The sequence below is a fragment of the Nicotiana tabacum genome, chromosome 6 (genome assembly GCF_000715075.1).
Source record: "Nicotiana tabacum cultivar K326 chromosome 6, ASM71507v2, whole genome shotgun sequence".
NCBI lineage: Eukaryota > Viridiplantae > Streptophyta > Magnoliopsida > Solanales > Solanaceae > Nicotiana > Nicotiana tabacum.
Genome location: NC_134085.1, coordinates 110,207,892 through 110,224,010, shown reverse-complemented (window position 1 = coordinate 110,224,010; position 16,119 = coordinate 110,207,892). Strand labels below are relative to the sequence as shown.

Here is a 16,119-nt window from a genome sequence, read left to right as displayed (position 1 = left end):
TGGTTTGCGCTTGCTTTCTCATCTTCAAGCACGATCTTCTTTTCGCGAGCCAAGTCCATGACTTTATCCTTGAAGACAAAGCACTTCTCTAGAGGGTGGCTTACCAGTCGGTGATAGTTGCAGTAGTTTGGGTCATTTGTTTTCCCAGCTTCATTTGGTCGCTTCATCTCCGAAAGCTTGATGAGATTTAACTCGAGGAGTTCTTCGAAAATGGTTGGTACATCAGAATCCAGGAATATGTACTCTTTTTCCTGCATTTCTTTTAGAGTCAACTTTCCACTTGGCTTGTCTTGAAAAGAAGTGGATTTCATACTCTACTTATTGCTCACCTTCGTCGTGAACTTCATAGGTGACGTATTGACATTCATAGCTTCTTTGCTTTCAGACTTGGGTACGAACTTGCCCCACTTCCTGACTTCTTGCTTGTCATTCACTTTGCGAGGTTCATAGATGGGTAGCCTTTCATTTCCAGCGGAGGCCATGCTCAATTCCATGTCATGGGCACGAGTTGCAAGTTCTTCAAATGTGCTAGGCTTGATACCTTGCAAGATGTAGCGCAATCCCCAATGCATGCCTTGGATGCACATCTCTATGGCTGAAGCTTCACTAAGCCTATCTTTGCAGTTGAGGCTTGCATTCCTCCAACGATTAATAAAGTCGATAACTGGTTCCCTCTTTCATTGACGAATATTTGTAAGCTCTATCATACTCACTGTGCGTCTTGTGCTATAAAAGCGATTGAGGAACTCTTGCTCTAGTTGATCCCAGTTGTCGATAGATCCAGCCTCGAGGTCCGTGAACCAGTCAAAAGCATTTCCTTTTAGCGAGCGGACAAACTGCTTGATGAGGTAATCTCCATAAGTCCCAGAATTGTTGCACGTCGAAGTGCACAATATGTTGCTTTGGGTTACATTTACCATCAAACTGTTGAAACTTCGGAGGTTGATAACCAGTAGGCATCTTTAACATATCGACCCTTGCAGTGTACGACTTTGCATATGTAAGGGGGGATTTGGCAGCAACTTCATATTTGTTCTTAATGGTTCCTTCGATGAACTCCTTCAGTTGATCGATTGGAATCATCCCTTCAGATGAGACAGGGATAGCCTTAGTGGATGCTGCTTGTCTTGGGGGAGAGTCACTCTCTAGAACTTCTGGGAGCTTGCCGGGTGCATGGGTAGATTCTTCTTCCATCAAGATTCCCACCCTGTCTGTTAGCTTGTCAATTCTAGCCTCTTGATTTTGCATGCATTTGGTCAAGCCAGCGATTGCTTCCGTCAAGTTTGCCAACTGCTCCTCTATAGATGAAGTGTTTGTCACTATAGCTTGCATGATTGTCGTGGATGACGGAGAGTAGCATGGATTTTCACACAGATTGATCCTTGACTTGCTCACGCTATGTGGTGTAAGTGGGGAGGATCCATCGCTTGAAGCATCATCATCTTCCTTCACAACAGAGTGCTTGGAGCCGGAGAGGTCAAGCAGAGTAAGAGTTTTCTTGATCTTTGCAGCGACATCGCTTCCTCCTTCAGATGCGTTTGTGGAAGATCTTGCTCCTTTTGAGGATGAAGATCCGAAAATAAGGGTTGATGCGGACGGCACTTGGGGTGCTTGTTGTCCTAAAGAGCTTGCTTTGCTCCTCGTAACTGGTCCGAAACTTCCAAAGGTGACATCGAGGATGCTTTCCACATCAGCATAAAACCTGGAGTTAGCAGCCTTGGTGGATGTTGATCTGGAGTTGATTTTCTTCGAAGCCATTTCAATGTTCTTGAACTTTGTGATTGAAAAGTTGAGATGAGAGGTAGAGATTGTCCCACTGGGCGTGCCAGAATTTGTAGACAATAAATTTGCGTCGAGAAAATAAAATCAAGACCGAAAAATATCACAACAATCGTAGTATTTTATTTCGAATATTTGAGTGTACAATCTCTATGAATCCTCTGATTCTTCCTTCCAATAGTAAATAAATTCAAGGGCCTTTGAGCTTGATCTTGAATATGTATTTGTTTCCACGAACGATGATCTTGTTCTTGAGCTTGATTGCTTGAACTTGATCTTGATTCGTTCTTGAGCTTGATTTGTTCTTTTTGAACTTGACTGCTTGAAGCTTGAAACTTGTAGAGAAATTTGCGGCGTTTGATCCACGAGCTCTCTCTTGCTTCTTGTTATATCTTCTGGTCTCTTTTCTGAGTTATGAAGACCCCTATTTATAGTTGTGGAAGGGAAGAGTTGTGATAAGAACAAACTCTTTCCGACCAATTAAATTGAAGTGTTACATGGCTGCATTTGATTGGCCAGAACATGTCACTTGCACACGTGGCGCGATTTCATTGGCCTTTTAGCGTGACTGGACATGCCTTGTCATTTTGACACGTGGCATGGTCCTATTGGCTCTTTCGTTTGACTTGGCGTGCCACGTCATTTGACACGCGGCACCAAATTGGGCCTCTAGGAAGATGACATCTTGGGCTTAATGGAGTGAGCTCATCACTTTAGCCCAATGGATTAAGACTTATTTATTTAATCTATATATATATATTGGTCTTATATAATTAATTCAATTATATTAGCCCATAATATTTATTTGGACTAGCATATTTAATATAGTCCAAATTATATATTGAATTTGAATCCAATAAATTTTACATGCCTACTGTTACGCAACGCCTTCCTGATGATCTTTGGAAGGGCAACGTAAGGCTAAGCAACCGATGTCAGTGCGGTTGCTGTTCGCCAATGAGGTCCTCGCCGCACGCTAGACTAGATTGTCAGTGCCGTGCGGGAAAACCAATGTCGTGGGCAATTGCGGAAGCTTGAGAGAGAATTGGGTTTTGAATGATGATGATGATTTTATTGATGAATGAAAATGCTGATTACAATGATGCGGTGTCGAGGGGGAGAGACACCAGAAAATGCTTGCTTGAAAATGTTTGATTGTTTGGTCCCCCTTAATAATGCTTAAAAAAAATAAACCAACATTACAAGACTAGTCCTAATAAAGCTGTAGAAGCACACTGAAATGAAAATGATGTAAACTAGCCTATGATTACAATGAAAAGGACTTAGATTATTACAAGGAAAAACTAAGTCCGATGGCAGCATCTTTGTCTTGCGGGTCAGGGTCTGCGCGCGCGTTGCTGTGGGCGCGCGCGACACTTGATGTGCTGGCCTGAGGCTGGGCACTGGTGCTTGGCATCAGGGTCTGTGCGTAAGGCGCTGTTGGAATGGGCCTGCAGCTGGGCGCTGGCGAGGCATCAGGATCTGCGCGCGCGGCATTGTTAGGGCGCGCGGCGCTGTTGTCAATGACCAGCCCTTGGGCGCTGGCGAGAGGCATCGGTGGGGCGACAGAGGCACATGCGCGCTTGTCACTTGGCGCAGCCAAGACCACGGGGCCGACCATGGCGCTAGGCATTGTGAGGCTTGCTAGGCCGCCATGGGGCGCGGCCAAGGGGTCATGGGGCATGTCTGGAAAGCAGCCCATGACATTCTCCCCCACCTGAGTTGGCGCCGTCCTCGGAGCCTTATGATGATGATGATGATGATTCTGATGGTTGTTGGATGGGAGGTCTGCGCCCCTCTGTTGTTTGAGCTTGCTGTTGTAGCGAAGCAATGATTTCATGCGGCTGACATGGAAGACTGGATGGATCTTCCACCAGGATGGAGTTTTGACCTGGTATGTGGACTTCCCAATGCGTTTTTCAATGGGCAGGGGCCCGATGTATTTTTGTTGCAGCCGAGGGTCATGGGTCCTTTCTGCAAACAAGTATTGCTTTGGGATGCGTAGCATTACTTTGTCCCCTGGTTGATGTTGGGAAAAGCAACGCTGTTGTTCGGTGAACCTTTTTGCCCGCTCTTGGGCCCTGGTGAGATAGCTCCGCCCTATCTCCATGTTGCGCTCCCATTCGCTCGAGAAGTTGGCAGCTCGAGGAGATTTCGGCATGGTTGATGCATTCACCGTCTGCGGGAGAAGCGGTTGCTGTCCGGTAACAATTTCAAAAGGGCTCTTGTTTGTATGATGGTCCTTTTGAGAATTGAAACACAGTTGAGCAGCATCCAGGAGCTTCACCCAATGCTTCTGTGATCCGGTTGCGAAGTTGCGGAGATATTCCTCCAGCATGTCATCGAACCGGTCTGTCTGGCCATCCGTTGGTGGATGGATGTCTGTGTTGTGACTCAATGTTGACCCAAAGCACCTGAAGAGATGGGTCCAGAAGTTGCTAGTAAAGCGTGAGTCGCGCCTACTATCAATGTTTTTGGGCAGGCCCCAATGTTTGACAATGTGCGAGAAGAAGAGTCGAGCTGTATCTTCTGCTGAGATGTTTTGCGGGGCTGCTATGAAAGTTGCATAGTCTGAGAACTGATCTATGACAACCATGATGGATGCAAGATTGCCAACTTGGGGCAATCCCGTGATGAATCTGAGGGAAACACTTTCCCATGGTCTCTGAGGGACATGTAATGGCTGCGAGGGTCCCGGCTGTGATGAGTGATCCGACTTGTCCTTGTGGCATGGCTGACAAGTCTTCACACGATGATGAGCGTCACCAGTCTTTTGAGGCCGATGACATGATGACTGATTGTTGCTGCGAAGGGTAGCCTGAACCTGGGGTTCATGTTTGTTGACTACCTTCTCCAACTGCATGGCCGAGATGTTTTCAGCGGCCATCTTTATGGGAAAGCATGGTATGGTGCAGGGCTTGGCCCCGTTTTCTCCCATCATCAGGAGCATGTTGGCAAATGGTACTGGAATGGTGTTGGTCTGCCTCATGAACTCCAGACCCACTATGATGTCGAAGTCATCTATGATTGCGATGCGCAGGTCGATGCTTCCTTTGTATGGGCCAAGTTTCACTGGGACATTTGTAGCTGTTCCACCCAATGCCTGAGGTGGTGAGTTGATAGCCTTGACGCGGCCTTTGCTCTTTTGTACAACAAGACCTAGGCGCTCTACTTGCGTTGATGACAAGTAGTTGTGGGTGGCACCCGTGTCTATCAAGGCGTGAAGGGGCTTGCCGTTCACTTTCAATTCGACGAACATTAGGGTCCTCGCTTGCTTAGGAGGTCCTTCGTCCATCTTTTCCTTCCCTTTCCTGGTGATCGGGACTGATGTTTTCTTAGGAGGACATGCACTGGTCCCCGCTAAGGCATGAGGGATAGAGCCAACAATTGCATTGAAGGCGCCTACCTGGTCGTCATCTGATGAGTCTGATGTGTCTAACTCATCCTCGACCGTCTGATGAGCATTGACCTTGATGTTTGGGCATTCATTGTTCCAATGTGCCCCGCCGCAATGACGGCATTCTGAGGGAGGCTTTCTCCCCTGATTGTTGTTGATGGATGCAGCACTGTTGCTGTTGGAGGGAGGAGTCTTAGTTTTTGATGCACTCCGATCTCCCCCACTTTTGCTTGGGCCACCATTGCTGGGATGGTGCCCGTTGGATCCCCCTCGGACAGACGGCTGGGGCCTGTCATTCTGAGTTCCCAAATGATAGTCGCCAAGGCATTCTGCAGCTTGAATGGCCTTGGGCAGGGTGTCTACCCGTTGTCGCTGTAGTTCCATACGGGCATGAGGTTTCAAACCTTCTATGAATGCGAAGAGTTTGTCTTTGTCCCCCATGTCGCGTATGTTTAGCATGAGTGCGGAGAATTCGCGCACGTACTCCCTCACTGATCTGGTGTGGCGGAGGTCCCGTAGCTTTCTCCTGGAATTGTATTCCACATTTTCGGGAAAGAACTGCAGGCGTATGGCTACCTTCAATTCGTCCCATGTCTGAAGAGTATCTTCACCGGCCTTGATGGCTTCGTGTTTGACTCGCCACCAAAGTTTGGCATCGCCCTGAAGATACATGGCAGCAGTCGCTACCTTTTTGGATTCCTCCAAATGGCCCACGGCATCGAAGTATTGTTCGATGTCGAAGATGAAGTTTTCCACTTCTTTAGCATCCCGGGATCCGTCGTATGGCTTGGGCTCCGGTATCTTAAGCTTTTGTGGAATGGGGGTGAGGTTTGCTGCACCCCTGATGTGATGATCGCCTTCTCGAAGTAGGCTCTGTAAGGCAGCATTGACAACGTTGAGCTTGTCAGTCAAGTCGTTTATGGTTTGCTGCATGGCAGTTAGTCTGTCTGCCTCATGTTGCTAATGGGCCAAATCGTCGGCACGCTCCTGTTGGAGGTCCTCAAATTTGCCATGAATATTGGCAGTTTCGATGGCTGCCGTTTGTCGGTCCTCGTCGGAGTCACGACTGATGTTTGCAATGTCATTTTCGGCCTGCCGCATTCGGCGGTCCAGGTCGTCCAACCTTTGCACTAGGTTGTTGCTTTGATCAGGCACCGTTTCTACGATGGGTCGTAATCGGTCAACCGTCTCTTCTAGGGATGCTAGACGCTCCCCATGATTCACCATGGTCAGAAATGGTGATGATGGCAAATGTTCCCTCGTCCGATGTCGAGCCTAGGCTCTGATACCAACTGTTACGCAACGCCTTCCTGATGATCTTTGGAAGGGCAACGTAAGGCTAAGCAACCGATGTCAGTGCGGTTGCTGTTCGCCAATGAGGTCCTCGCCGCACGCTAGACTAGATTGTCAGTGCCGTGCGGGAAAACCAATGTCGTGGGCAATTGCGGAAGCTTGAGAGAGAATTGGGTTTTGAATGATGATGATGATTTTATTGATGAATGAAAATGCTGATTACAATGATGCGGTGTCGAGGGGGAGAGACACCAGAAAATGCTTGCTTGAAAATGTTTGATTGTTTGGTCCCCCTTAATAATGCTTAAAAAAAATAAACCAACATTACAAGACTAGTCCTAATAAAGCTGTAGAAGCACACTGAAATGAAAATGATGTAAACTAGCCTATGATTACAATGAAAAGGACTTAGATTATTACAAGGAAAAACTAAGTCCGATGGCAGCATCTTTGTCTTGCGGGTCAGGGTCTGCGCGCGCGTTGCTGTGGGCGCGCGCGACACTTGATGTGCTGGCCTGAGGCTGGGCACTGGTGCTTGGCATCAGGGTCTGTGCGCAAGGCGCTGTTGGAATGGGCCTGCAGCTGGGCGCTGGCGAGGCATCAGGATCTGCGCGCGCGGCATTGTTAGGGCGCGCGGCGCTGTTGTCAATGACCAGCCCTTGGGCGCTGGCGAGAGGCATCGGTGGGGCGACAGAGGCACATGCGCGCTTGTCACTTGGCGCAGCCAAGACCACGGGGCCGACCATGGCGCTAGGCATTGTGAGGCTTGCTAGGCCGCCATGGGGCGCGGCCAAGGGGTCATGGGGCATGTCTGGAAAGTAGCCCATGACACTACACATGGTACACGCAAAAGGGCTAGTCGTATGAATGTAACACAAAAAGCATACAGAAAATTTTCGTCAAAAGTAACTAAGATTTTTCATTTAAGAAATGCAATTTATAAACTTACTTAATTGGCAAAAGTTAATAACCTAAATTATACAACTACAAACCCAAGTTATGCATGAAAACAAAAAAAAGGGGGAAGAAAATAAGAAAGTTGCATGAAAGTCAACCACGAGCCTTCGTCTCCTCCTCCCTTCTCCTTCCTACCAACTCCCACTTCTCCTATTTTCTCTATAAACTCACACCTTTGCTTTCACCCACCTAGCCACTACCACTACACCCCCAGAAAATAAATTTACAGCCATAGGAGTATATATAGAGATCACCATTTTCAGTATTTTTTGTATATCAAAATTTCATGGTTTGTGGCTTTTTTAATAAAATAATGATGCTTGTTAACTGTTCCAATTGCCACACACCTTTACAATTGCCACCGGGGGCAAAATCCATTCGCTGCGCAATCTGCCGAGCCATTACCCTCATCGCCGATCCTCGCACTGCCCCGCCACCGCCACCACCAGCTTCCGCCTATAACAACCACTACTATCCTCCGGCCCCTGCCCCATCTCCTTATAATTATCACTCAACTACCAGTCAAACTCCCTCGCCGTCGTCACGCGGCGGCCGGAAGAGAGCTGTGATTGTCGGGATTTCGTATAAGAATACCCGGAATGAACTGAAAGGCTGCATCAATGATGCTAAATGTATGAGGCACTTGCTGACTAATCGGTTCAAATTTCCTCAAGACTCCATTCTCATGCTTACTGGTAAAATTCTTTAATTTCCTCTTTCTTCTATTCCAAATTGTTCTATTTGACTGCATTGTACATTTCTTGTTGACTATATTACTTCTTCCTCATCCTGGATTGCATGATTCACTTGATTTTGACTTGCTCTGAGGTAAGTTTGACTATTTCTGAATGCAGTGTGTCCCTATTTTTGAAGGCAATTACATTAATCACTTCATGATATACGAAAATATTCAGCTTGTTAATTAATTGAATTTCAAAAACAGGGTTAGTGACCAATATTTTGGAGTTCAGGAGGGAAACAAACTAGCAATTGAAAGAAAGTCAGTGAATGAATACTTTACTTTTCTTTACTATTTTATACTACTAAATTTGTGTGCAGACAAGAGACCATTCGATAATTGTAGAAACCCAAAGTATTGAGTCCAACAAGCATTTTAGGTTCCCGATTAGTTATATTGTACAAATGCAATGTTTTATGAATTTCAAAACCAACTGATAGTGTTGATCGCCAAATGGAAAAGTATTTTTTAACACTTCCTTTACAGGAAAGATCAACCACTTTTTGTGTAAACTTTTCACTTGGTTTTTCTTATGTGAACTTTTCGTAAAAGCAGTGCTTCATTGTCAATTTTGCCTTTAGTTCGGTTCTTTATGTATCTCTTACTGCAATTGTAGACGAATACTTCCACTGTGCTATTACTAACCAAAATCTTCGGTTGTCAGTTGCCACTATTCAGCAGAAACTAGTATAGTAATAATTTGAGATTATGTTGTTTTAGAAGGCCAGTAATGTCTATATTCTCGTGATCGTTCTGGGTTTATGTTTTATGTATAAGGCACTTCACAGTTTTTTTAGTGTTTATCCTATTTATTCCTCGGTCCCAATTTATGTACTTGTAACTATCTTTCTTTTCTGGGAAGTTGCAAAATACTTGACATTTGTTGCAACCTTCAATAGTTTCAAGAATTCAAACTTGTTTAACAAATCGTATTAAACAATAATGTGGTGTTTGCTCTATCAACTAACATTTAGCTATAATTAGCAATAGATAAGTCAGATTAACTTCTAAAACTTTGTTCGCTCAATTGTATTACAAAAGAGGAGACAGGGGGAATATCATGAGGAGACAGAGGGAACAACATTTAATAAAAAGAGATGTACCTAAGATGCCCTTTATTTTTTTCTTTACACCTTTATGCGACAATTGGGGGTGTTCATTAAAATCCGAAAACCCGAACCAAACCGAAAACCAAACCAAACCGACCAAAAAAACCGATACTTTTTTGTTTGGTTTTAAAATTTAAAAACTGATCAAATTTGGTTTGGTTTTGGTTTTAATTAAAAAAAACCCGACCAAACCGAATATAGGAGTAGCTATTTTAAATTTATTATTACACCTATATATATGTATACTTTTATACAAAGTTTTAAAAAAATTATAGTAAATATTAATCGTTTACACTTTTAGTACAGTTCTTTACCTTTACATTCTAGTTTAATTGGTAGTTTTCTTTTGTTAAGTGTAAGAATCTATTTCATGTTAAAAATAATATATTTTTAATTGAGTCCTTAAATTATTCATCACTATTTGATTCAATTATCATCAATATATCTTGGTAAATAATATATTTCTCTAAGGGCAATTGATTTGATAGTGTTACGTTGAAAATGTGGTCACCGAAATGTGTGTTTGGTAGTGTATGTCGTATATTTAAGAAAAAACCGACAAATAACCGGAAAAACCGAAAAACCGACTTACTTGGTTTGGTTTGGTTCTAATATTTGAAAAACCGACTTAGTTGGTTTGGTTTCTGTTTAGAGAAAAACCGATCCAAACCGAACCATGAACACTCCTAGCGACAATCACAGCTTTCTCCCAAAGAGTGTGCTGATGTAATGCCTGGAAGTGAGATGTCAATGCTGGAACAAGCAGCTGATGTCTCATATCCTTAACTACTATGCATAAGTCAATCATCAATGTTAAAATAACCTTATTAACATTTGCTACTTAGTGTCATGACTTAATCATCTGAAAGCAGTGAGTAGCTTCCCTAGAACAGTTAAAAAAAATTGACACAAATCAGAATGTATTGTTTGAGGATTTAATTCCATGTTGAAGCTTGAGGTTAGGTCCAGACTAATCAATGGAATACAGGTTAGAAGTTCTCTGGTATATAGAGAACGGCCTTGACATAGAAGTCTCGTGTCTAGCCATGTTTTAAAATCATGACTTCGTGCACTTTTGTAGGGGGCTGTGTTCACAAAAATTGTGTTAGTATTCTGTTATGTGTTTCTCATGTTTGGTGTCTTGGTAATAATCCAATTCATAAAGGCTATTTAAATTTTCCTCATTTATTGTGATCCCAAAAATTGCATGTTCTCATATTATATAATATATCAGTCTGGAGAAGCTCACTATAACTAATCCTAACTACGAATCTCCATTTTCCTATGGAAGTATACTTTCAGAAGAAGAGAGGGATCCATACAGAATTCCAACTAAACATAATATAAGAATGGCAATGTACTGGCTTGTGCAAGGATGTCAAGCAGGGGATTCTCTGGTGTTTCATTATTCAGGTCATGGTTCACAACAAAGGAACTACACTGGAGATGAAGTTGATGGGTTTGACGAAACACTTTGCCCTTTGGATTTTGAAACTCAGGGAATGATTGTTGATGATGAAATTAATGCAACACTAGTTAGGCCCCTTCCACGTGGCGCTAAGCTTCATGCTATTATAGATGCTTGTCACAGTGGTACTATGCTAGATCTACCGTTTCTCTGTAGGATGGACAGGTCTGTAACGCTACGCACTTTTTCTACTTAATTCCAAATTGTGTTATAGGTTAGGTGTGAGGATGAGAATAGAATAGATATTTTTTTGCTCAATGAGCAAATGTCTAATGGTATGTAGGTTCTTAAACTAGAATCTAGTGGATGGCTCTCAGTCTAAACCTATTTAGAAATATTTATTATACCTATAATCTCATATTTAATTCCCTTTGAATATAGAACTGGACGATATGTATGGGAAGATCATCGTCCTCGATCAGGAGCATGGAAAGGAACAAGTGGTGGAGAAGTTATATCCTTCAGTGGTTGTGATGATGATCAAACCTCAGCTGATACGGATGTAAAATTCCTTTATCCTCTTAAGTTTTGAATTCTGGATATGGACGTTAATCAATTCAATGTAACAGAGACAATTGAATGACCTTTTGATTGATGACAGAGTTTGTCCAAGGTCACTTCAACTGGTGCAATGACCTTTTCCTTCATCCAAGCAATTGAGCATGGACAAGGAACTACATATGGGGGTATTCTAAATGCAATGAGATCTTCCATTCGCAGTTCTGATAGTGGTATAGGGGGTGGCATTGTCACATCTCTTCTGACAATGCTGATTACTGGAGGAAGTGTTGGTATTGGAATGAGACAGGTATTTTTTGCTAAAAGAATATGTTTGTTTGCTTAATTTAGATGTTTAAATCATAATTCTTGGTAGAAATTTTTAAGAAGAATTTTAGTACTGGATGTGGAATAGGTTCATTTGTAACCAATCGCTGATGGCGCATAGAATTGCATAACTGATAGCTTTTACCCATTCTTTTCTTCTCGAAAAAAGTTCTTTTTTTTCAGATGAAAGGTACTCTTTGCTTTCTTCTCATCAGTATCAGTCCAATCATGAACATTGAAACATTAGTATCTAGTTATCTGGAATCAATAGTTGAATGTCAAACTTGTTGTTGTCCTCTTTGGTTGCAGGAGCCACAGTTAACAGCCAATGAGCCATTTGATGTTTACACCAAGCCATTTTCGTTATAGCATCTTATCAAGCAACAGTACCAACCCAGGTCTCAACTTTTCATATTGTTTTGGGTGTAGAGTTCCTGTACAGTTAGTCAGTTACTAAGAAGGCACTCGCAAAGTATTACGTAAGATTTTATAGTTTTACAATTTCATACAAGCTATTCATGTAAAACTGTGATTGTTGTAGTAGGAATTTCATTTGTATTGGAGTATTAAGATTCTGAAGTTCTTCAATTTCACACAAGTTATTCATGTAAAACTGTGATTGTTACAGTAGGCATTTCATCTATATTGCTGGATTATAAATCCATATCTCTATGTTTTTCCAGTTTTACGTTCTTCTTTCCTAACCCCCACCCCCAAACCACCTTTCTTCCCCCATGAAATCAACAGACCACTGAATAAAAGCATTTTAATTTTAGGTAATTTAAGAGGGCGAACATATTTATAGCAAATGTACTAAGTAAATGAACTACGGCATCAAGAATAGAATTACTCCAATTCAGTACACCATTCTTTATAAACTCACATCTGTGTTCTGATCATTTGTGCTTCTTGCCCAAGAAGAAAAAGAAAAAAGATCAAATACCTTCATTTGATCATGGGAGAGCTTAGACCATATCTTAGTCAATCTCTTGCTTGTTTCTCCAAATGACGAATGCTTGACTTTACTCCTGGTTGCCATCACAAAGAAAGAGGAGGAATTGCAGGGCTTAAATGGAAAAAGTACCCCGTTAGAACTCTTTCCAACAAATCTCCGTTTTCTGTCTCTTTCTTTTTCCTCCTTTCTCTGTTCCTCGAAACCAAAGCACCTTAGAACACCCCATAACTGTGAGGAGAATAGTTCACAGGAGAAAAAACTCCACTTCTCAACCTCGTTAGAGTGATGTCTCTTTCACCATTATCACTACTTCTTTTGAATGGTCTAATTGTGTTCTTGATCCGTATCATCAGGGGTTGAAATGGAATTAGGTGTCATGCAAGAAGATGGACTAGAAATGGAATCAAACGGGGCTTGAATTTCCACGGGATTTATATCTAGAAAAGGAACAGAATTGTGAAAATCGTGCTTGTGATGGAGGTTGAGCTTGAATTGTATAGAGAACTGTAAATTGGCAATGTGCCTAAAACTTGAATGGTTGAAGTTGCCACTCAAGAAACCGCTTAAGTGGAAAGGAGTAACAGAGTGACATGTTGTTGAAGGAGTTGAATCCATAGATTTGGACATTTTTACAAGGGTGGTGTCCGATACTGAAGCAGAATGGTTCAATCAGTATAGCGCGCCAAGATATGTGTCGTTTCGAATTCACCTTGGCGGTAGTTATAAGAAATCTGTTATAAATAATTATCTAGTGGTGGATATCTATGTAATATTATAAATAGAGGATGAGAAGTGATACTGTACCCACTTGACACACTCTCATCTCTTGCTCTCTACATTCTTGTCTATTTTCTTGTTTTATTACTTTGAGCTAAGTTTCGTAATACGTTATCAGCACGAGTCTCTAACCAATTGAGATATCTATTTCAATCGGATAGTATCTCCTTCCTGAAAGACTTTTACAATCATCACAGTTCGCCTCATTGCATCAAGACCAGCGAGTTAGACAAAGTTTGCAACTTTTCCAAAGTGTTCCCGTGAGCCATTGAAATATCTTGAAGATACATTAATATGTCATATGGTTGCATGAGTTCAACTAGCTTACAGGGAATGAATCTATGCATTCTTATTTTAAATTATTTTGAGGTTAGCTTGGTCTAGTTTATATTACATGATAATACAAATAAATTTTTGCAGGAAAATAAGCTGGCTAAATGAAGAATGTCCATATTGACTATGGCTTGAGGGTAAGACGGTGGATTCAAGTTTACAGCACCATGAGGGTAAGGCATCGGGTGTGAGCCCCGGTGCACCGTGATTATAAGAGTTGGATTTGATCCCAATGCATTATAGCCTTACATGCCTTTATATGGGTAAGGCATTGGGTTTGAGTCCTAATGCACCATATTGATGATCTAATGATGACTAATGAAAATAATTTTTCATGATTGTATGAATGTACGAGTGCATGGCAAGCGACGAAATAATAATTGTCATCACAATGGTAACAATAAAAGGAGAACAATAAGGGTTCTCGAAGTAATCCTTCAAAAGGTGAAGGAAATATTTACCATCAAATTGGTATGGAAAATTTATAAAGCACGTCGCGATAATTATACTCCATTCTTTGAAGAGATTGTGACTTGTGATAAGCATTGAGAATGCAGATTTATTCTTGAAGGTGAATGTAACAATATGTAATAAAAATAATGAATAAAGACGTGCAATGCATGATTGGATACACACCACAACTCACCTCTAAGGGAGGTTTGAGAGAAAGAAAGATAATGAATATTACTATATGGTTACATGAATATGTCATTGGTCGTGTACATGTGGTATACCAAAAATATTTTGACATGCCTTATAAAAAGTTATTAAAGGCAAACTTAAAGCAAGAAATGATTTTGCTTATGATGATTAACCATGACTATAATAATTTAATTTTTCTCCGTGAAGGAGACATTTACCATATGAATGGTGAGAAAAAAGTCTTGTAGTACAAAATCAATTAAGAGATCCGAAAAAGCTAATTTGTTACTACCCGAATAAATAAAATTATCCATGACATTGATATTGTAGTAAGTCTCAAAAGAAATTTTTGAGTTTCAAATATATTAGCCAAAGTAGTTGGCATATTGAGACTATACATGAAAGAAAGATTGAATATCTTTATACTACTATAATCATACCGGGTAAATATAAAAGGTTACCCAACTTTTCTTCTATTTGTACTACAAATATATAAGCATGATGATGGAATCACGTGCCATAGTAAATTAAATGTTTACTGAAACAAAGATTAGTTGGCATGACCGGTTGGCCATCTCGATTCAATTATGATGCGAAAATTACTTGAGAATTCACATTGACATATTTTGAAGAATTAGGAGATTCTTCGAGAATTTTCATGTACGACTTGTTCTCATGATAAACTGATTACTATACCAACTAGGGTTGGGATTGTATTCCCTAATTTTTGGAACGTATAAAAGGTGATATATGTATGGACCCAATCACCTGCGATGTGGACCGTTTACTATTATATGATTTTAATAGATGCACCTATTGTATGGTCACATGTGCGTTTGTTATCAACTTGCAATTTGGTTTTTGCAAGGTTGTTTGCTCAAATTATTAGAGCACAATTACAGAATATAAATTATGATAATTTATCTTGATAATGCTGGTTTAAATCCAAGTTGGTTTAGCAGAAACTGTATGCCTCCAATTATAGCTAAACCATTAGTTATGAGAATAAAACTCCCAAAAAGAAATTTGGTATGAGGTATATTATTTAATAGATAGTACCACTTGTACGCATCTAGCCAATAAGTTATGATAAGTTCTCCCTATCTTAATTGATTCAGGGTCAGGAACCAAATATTCCCATCTAGAAATATGGATATGTTATATGATTTAATTGTGCTGTCACAATGCATAAAGATGAGTTCCCAAAGAAGGTTGTGAAATGTATTAGTGATCCCAACATTAGGGGGAGAAAATGGGCAGCTGAAAAAGTGATACATGGAATGAATTATTATAAATATATCTAGATCCTCGTACAAGAAAATGTGAACTTGAAGTTCAAATGATAATTCATTTCCAAAATATTGCAAGGTGCATTTGCTAACCCAAAGCTAAATGTCATATTTCAGCTGTTAATACTCCAAATAAATAAAGTCCATGATGGACAGAGTTTATGACACACATGAAGTGTAATAGACTAATCGGTTCTAAAGATAAAGCTCCTTGAAGAAGGAGATGGACAAATGTTCAAGATGGACACAATAAGGAGGCAAGTGCTTTATAAGAGCACCATGACATAACACTTTATAAGACCTCATGGGAGAGACTCAGGTACCTGAAAATAATGAGATAAAGAGATCACAATAAGTTATGTCTTTAGTGGGTAACGACGGAACCGATGTAAAATGATCGTCGACGATATTATTAATATAATGTAGCGCTCAATATTATTAATATTGAAGAGGATCTTGAGCTTAATTCTGTCATGGAATTTGGACAGATAAATAATTGGCCAATTGAAAAAATACGCAATGAAATTTGATTTCACCTGAAAAATGTGAAGTTGGA

General features: G+C 41.0%; 1 protein-coding gene across 1 annotated transcript; it reads left to right on the top strand.

Moving 5' to 3' along the window:
- The first annotated feature begins 7,602 nt into the window (after positions 1–7,602).
- LOC107819571 (metacaspase-1) lies at positions 7,603–12,231 on the top strand. Its single transcript, XM_016645692.2, has 5 exons — positions 7,603–8,121; positions 10,577–10,907; positions 11,124–11,244; positions 11,344–11,550; positions 11,877–12,231. Exons 1-5 carry the CDS (start codon positions 7,713–7,715, stop codon positions 11,934–11,936), a joined length of 1,128 nt encoding a protein of 375 aa, XP_016501178.1. The 5' UTR covers positions 7,603–7,712; the 3' UTR covers positions 11,937–12,231.
- The last annotated feature ends 3,888 nt before the right edge of the window (positions 12,232–16,119 follow it).